At 43.8% G+C, this 4,569-nt stretch overlaps 1 protein-coding gene across 1 annotated transcript in view; it reads right to left on the minus strand.

Annotated features, from left to right (window-relative positions):
- Positions 1–4,569, minus strand: part of DPP7 (dipeptidyl-peptidase 7) — a gene marked incomplete at its 5' end in the record, with an annotated part of 23,097 nt that overhangs the window by 15,102 nt on the left and 3,426 nt on the right. The window contains 3 exons of the mRNA XM_010297264.1: positions 957–1,092; positions 2,959–3,122; positions 3,850–3,989. Coding sequence (XP_010295566.1) covers positions 957–1,092; positions 2,959–3,122; positions 3,850–3,989 — 440 coding nt within the window. The remainder of the gene's footprint in view (positions 1–956; positions 1,093–2,958; positions 3,123–3,849; positions 3,990–4,569) is intronic.

Genomic DNA, 4,569 nt, shown 5'->3' on the forward strand with positions numbered 1-4,569 from the left:
GGACCTGTTAGATGACTAAGTGGTATTACATTTTTGTTTTAAAATCTATAATTTTAAGACAAGATGTCTTGTATTCTCTTATACACATAGAGTTTCAAATGGTATTGTGTTTAATTTCACATGATAGTCTCTTCTTTGCACTTACTGGTAATGCTATCTGTCCTGTAAGGCTCTGCATGGAAATAAGGTTTTCGTATATGTAAATAAGAGCAAAAAGACCACAAGTTTCATACACAGGTAGCTCATGCAAAGCCATTTCTGTCACCCAGATCTAGAAATTCATGTCAAAGAGGAGGCAAAATGGACACCATCACAAGATTGCAGTACTACCAGGTAGTACATTTCTTTCCTTATAAACTAAATGTAAGTCAATTCTATGCAATACCACCTTCCTATGGGTCTTATGTCCTCAAAATGTGAAAGCCACATTTAAATTCTGATTTTACATGAACCCGAGACACTTTGTATATTTTTAGTTAGCAAAATGAAGATTTCCAAGCTCTTCATTGAAATGCAACCATCTTGGGACTAAGGAGCTACTGTGAATCATTGGTATCAATGCAAAATACAGCATACAGCAAAATACAGGAGAGGACTTGAAGAATAAATTATCCAAAGGGGATTCAGCCAGGCACAAAAGAAAACTTTCAGGCTGTAATATGGTCAAGTAATTATAAATGGGAAAGTGAATCCTTAGTGGTACACTAAAGGTGCTGGAACTGAGTTGTGCTGCTCATGAGAGCAGCACCTTTGGGCCCTAAGCTGCCACAGCTAAAGCAGTGCTCAGCCATCACATCCACAGCGGCTGCTTTTCCTTGTGGATTCCCATTTAACTGCACTCCCTGCCCAGCACTGAAGCTGTGAAGACAGATGTCTGTTTAAACACATGGAAAAGGGAAAAAATCCAGCCTTCTTAAAGGAAGAAAATAATGCTCCTGAAAAAGAGATGCACTTACTGCTGTCACATCTCTGAAGAACTGGGTGGGGTCTCCAAGTCCAGCCACAGACAACAGAGGAGCACTGGCAGCTAATGCTCCGGCCACAACGTTTGGGTATTTCATTCTCATGTATGCGCTCAGCATTCCTCCATAGCTGCCACAGGACAGATAAAAGAGTAATTTCCTTTAACAGACAGCTTATAACATAATAAGTCAAAAGTTCAGGCCAGCATTCACAGGCTCACCTAACTGAAGGCAACAAAAAACTTATGGATATCTACTAGATGCCATCCTCATGTCAAAAGATCCAGTTATGGTGAATGAGCAGCACACAATGTATTGTTCCTGGCCTTTCCCCAGACACTCACACCAACTCCGGTGGGAACACAGTAGCCCAGTTTGTTTGTGCAGCCAAATGCAAATCTTGCCTCAATATTTAACTCTGCACCATCCTGAGTGTGTCCTGACAGCTTCAGTGCAGACCCAAGTGAGGCTCAAGTGGAACTGTCACTGTTCAGTGGGGGAAGGAGACACATTTTGCATACAGATTTAATAAGACTAGATAGGCTCTTAGCAAAGGGTGTCCCTGAACACTACAGAATATGTAGCCCTCTCTAGTGCTGGGAAGTGGAGAATATTCTCCCTGGGCACCCCAAATAACAACTGCATAGATGATCAGGGCAGATATAGGGAAGGGGAAATGTTAACAAATACCACAATAAAACTCAAAGACACCTTGATAGCTTCAGTGCCAGGGCCACAATCTGCAGGTATATCAAGGGCTGCTAGATAAACCCAAGGTGACAAAAGTTATTCATATGCAATGTTTGCAGAGTTTTTCTGAGTAACTCCACTCCTGCGAGTGGCAAATGACATGCCCAAAACGCAGGTAACACCCAGTCTGACTCCAGGCTTAGAGGTATTCAAGTCTCCCTCCCCATCACATAGAGTGGTTGGAGTAAATACCATTCCCACATCACCTGCGTGTAAAGCAATATACATTTCTCTAACCCTGGTGTTGGAAACAGGCATTAGCTGAAACCTGCCATAAGTAATTTTAGGTTAAAATTTGTCAAAGTTATAAGCACCAGAAGAGGGTTTTTTTTTTCCCCTCCCATGGGAAATGCTGTGCTGCTCCAACACTGCCATATTTCAGTACTGTTCCCATGGGTTTAGTGCTGTTCAGGGCTGCTGCAGACTGAACTCTGATTTACACACGTGGAGCTGTGGAGCCCAGCTAGCAGGTTTATGCTGAATCCCTCTCCCACCTCAGGGCAGCTCCTGGCCCTTTTTAGACTAGCTACTGTCCTGAGAGTCACAGTACAAACACCCCTGAGATCAACAGTCCAGCCACCACCACAGTGAGCTAGAAGCTTAATGATAACTGTCAGGTCACATGCTTTTTAGCTCACTGCAACTGAATCAGAAGCCCTGTATTTGGTGGAAGCCTTTTAAAGGCAAGCACCCCTCTACTACAAGCATGGGGAGCCATTCAAGAGAAAGGATGTTGCTTTAACATAGCTCTGAGCTGCAACAGAGCAAGTACTTTGGGGAAGTCCTTCTGGTAGGAAGCCAGGAGCAACCAAGCAGCAGGTTGCAGAGCAGAATTATAAAGGAGCCTACAATGAAAATGTCTGGATGTTGTTAAAGAGGCTGTGTTTAATAAAAAGCTGGATGGCCTCTAGTTTTCTGTATTTGCCATGTAAAATGTTCTGATCCTGCAGGAGGAATTTCCCATTTTCTGCAGTTCTGGCTGACTCGTACATTGAAGATGCCTAGAAACACCCAGTGAGCGGTGCTTCTCCAAAGCAATCACAAATCAAGACTAATTCTTGATGGGAGAGCTGACTGGGACCTGGTGATGAGCTCTCGGGAGCTCAGGCACAGGTGCATCTGCTCTCTGTTGGATAGCTTAAAGCTATGCCTTTGGAACTTGTCTGAGGGCCAAACAGATCTGTTAGAACAGCATGACTGTGGCTTGGGAAAGGATGCAGAGAAGAGGAGCACACACAGCCTTTACCTGCCTCCAAAAGCAATGACAGGGCAGTCTGCAGCACCATACTGCTGCTTAAGCTCAGTAATTAGCACTGCGTAGTCAGCGAGGGCTTGTTCCACAGTAAGCAAACTGGTCTTCTTCAGCTGTGTTGACTCAAGTCCAAATGGAAGAGATTTCCCATAGTACCTCTGAAAGGCAAGAGATATGCTGAGGATATGCTGGTGTCAAGGTATGGGTCTTCTCTGTTCTCACTATAGAACTGGGATAAGTGCACAAACAGGAAGAGATAACGGAGCATGTGGTGTCCTCCAACTTGTTTGTAACTGAGGAAATGCCTTGTCTCCTGCATCTCATAAACAGAGACCTTCAGGATGTATCCTGTAGAGGATGGATAGTCCATGACAAGCTACTTCAGTGGGTGCCAAGTGGGCCCTCGGCACACGTCTGTCTCCTGAAATCCCCAACTAGAAAAGGGAACAGGGTAATCTCTTCATGCATAAGTTGTGGAATAGTAGATTTAGTAGAGTGGCATGCCCAAGGAAAGGTTGGCTTGGGACTTTGCAGGCTAGAGAGTAATTTAAAGGCTAACAAAATAACTCTCTAGTCCATTGTGGAGTTCAAGGCCCATGGAAACTACTTACAAAAGCACTGGTCTAAAGTAACTACACCATGGCATAGGTTTTACTGAAACAGTAGTCTGTATCCTGGATTGCTGGTAGGCATAGTAAAAAAAAAAAAATCAGAAGCCATGGTTAAGTAAAGAAGAGCTGCTACCATGAGAAGAAACCTTACAGTAGGTATACCACAGCTTCATGGCAAGAGATGTTATTATTCTTCTGGATCTGCAGAAAGCTGAATTTGGTAATACTGAACAGAACAAGAGTCTATAGTATGCATAATGACTAATATACTCACATGCTCAGCAAAAATCACAAGTGCTTGCTGTTCCTCTGCTAACTCAAATATGAAGTCGGAGTTCTGAGCAAAAGTCCAGATGTCACCTTCATTGCCAGTATAGAAAAAGATAGGTCCAAATCCTTTCTTCCAGAACTTTGCTAAGTGAGACAATTGACAGAAGCAAATTAAAAAAGCAAAAAAACCCACCAACACATGAGCATGAAATGACTCTACTTCTGGTGAGTTTGGGCAGGAGCTTAACAAGGAAGAACTCTGTGAACAGGCTGATCCCTGAGACCCAAGCTGGGGCATAAAGGTGTGAGAAAACTCAGGCTACAGAAATCTCTCATTTGAGCAGGGGTAAATAAGAGCTTCCACGAGCCCAACACGTGGCCTGAAACTTCTACCCGAAAATCCCTAAAAATCTCAGTTCTGCAAGGAACTACCTTCTGCAAGGCAGCTGGAAACAGCTACCCCCAAAAAGAGAGATTTCCCATTTAGGTACCATTTTCAGCCCAACTCATCCCAAAACACTTGCACAGATCACTTTTCCCACAAAATGGACATTAGGGAATTGCCTGCATCTTTCTGCTGCTCCTGCTGTGACCTATAACGTAGAACCAAGCTGTAAATCATGTATCATAGAATGGTTTGGGTTGGAAGGGACCTTTGAAGATCATCTAGTCCACCCCCCCTGCCATGGGCCAGGACACCTTCCACTAGATCAGGTTGCTCAAA

The sequence above is a fragment of the Phaethon lepturus genome, unplaced genomic scaffold (genome assembly GCF_000687285.1).
Source record: "Phaethon lepturus isolate BGI_N335 unplaced genomic scaffold, ASM68728v1 scaffold20031, whole genome shotgun sequence".
Lineage (NCBI taxonomy): Eukaryota > Metazoa > Chordata > Aves > Phaethontiformes > Phaethontidae > Phaethon > Phaethon lepturus.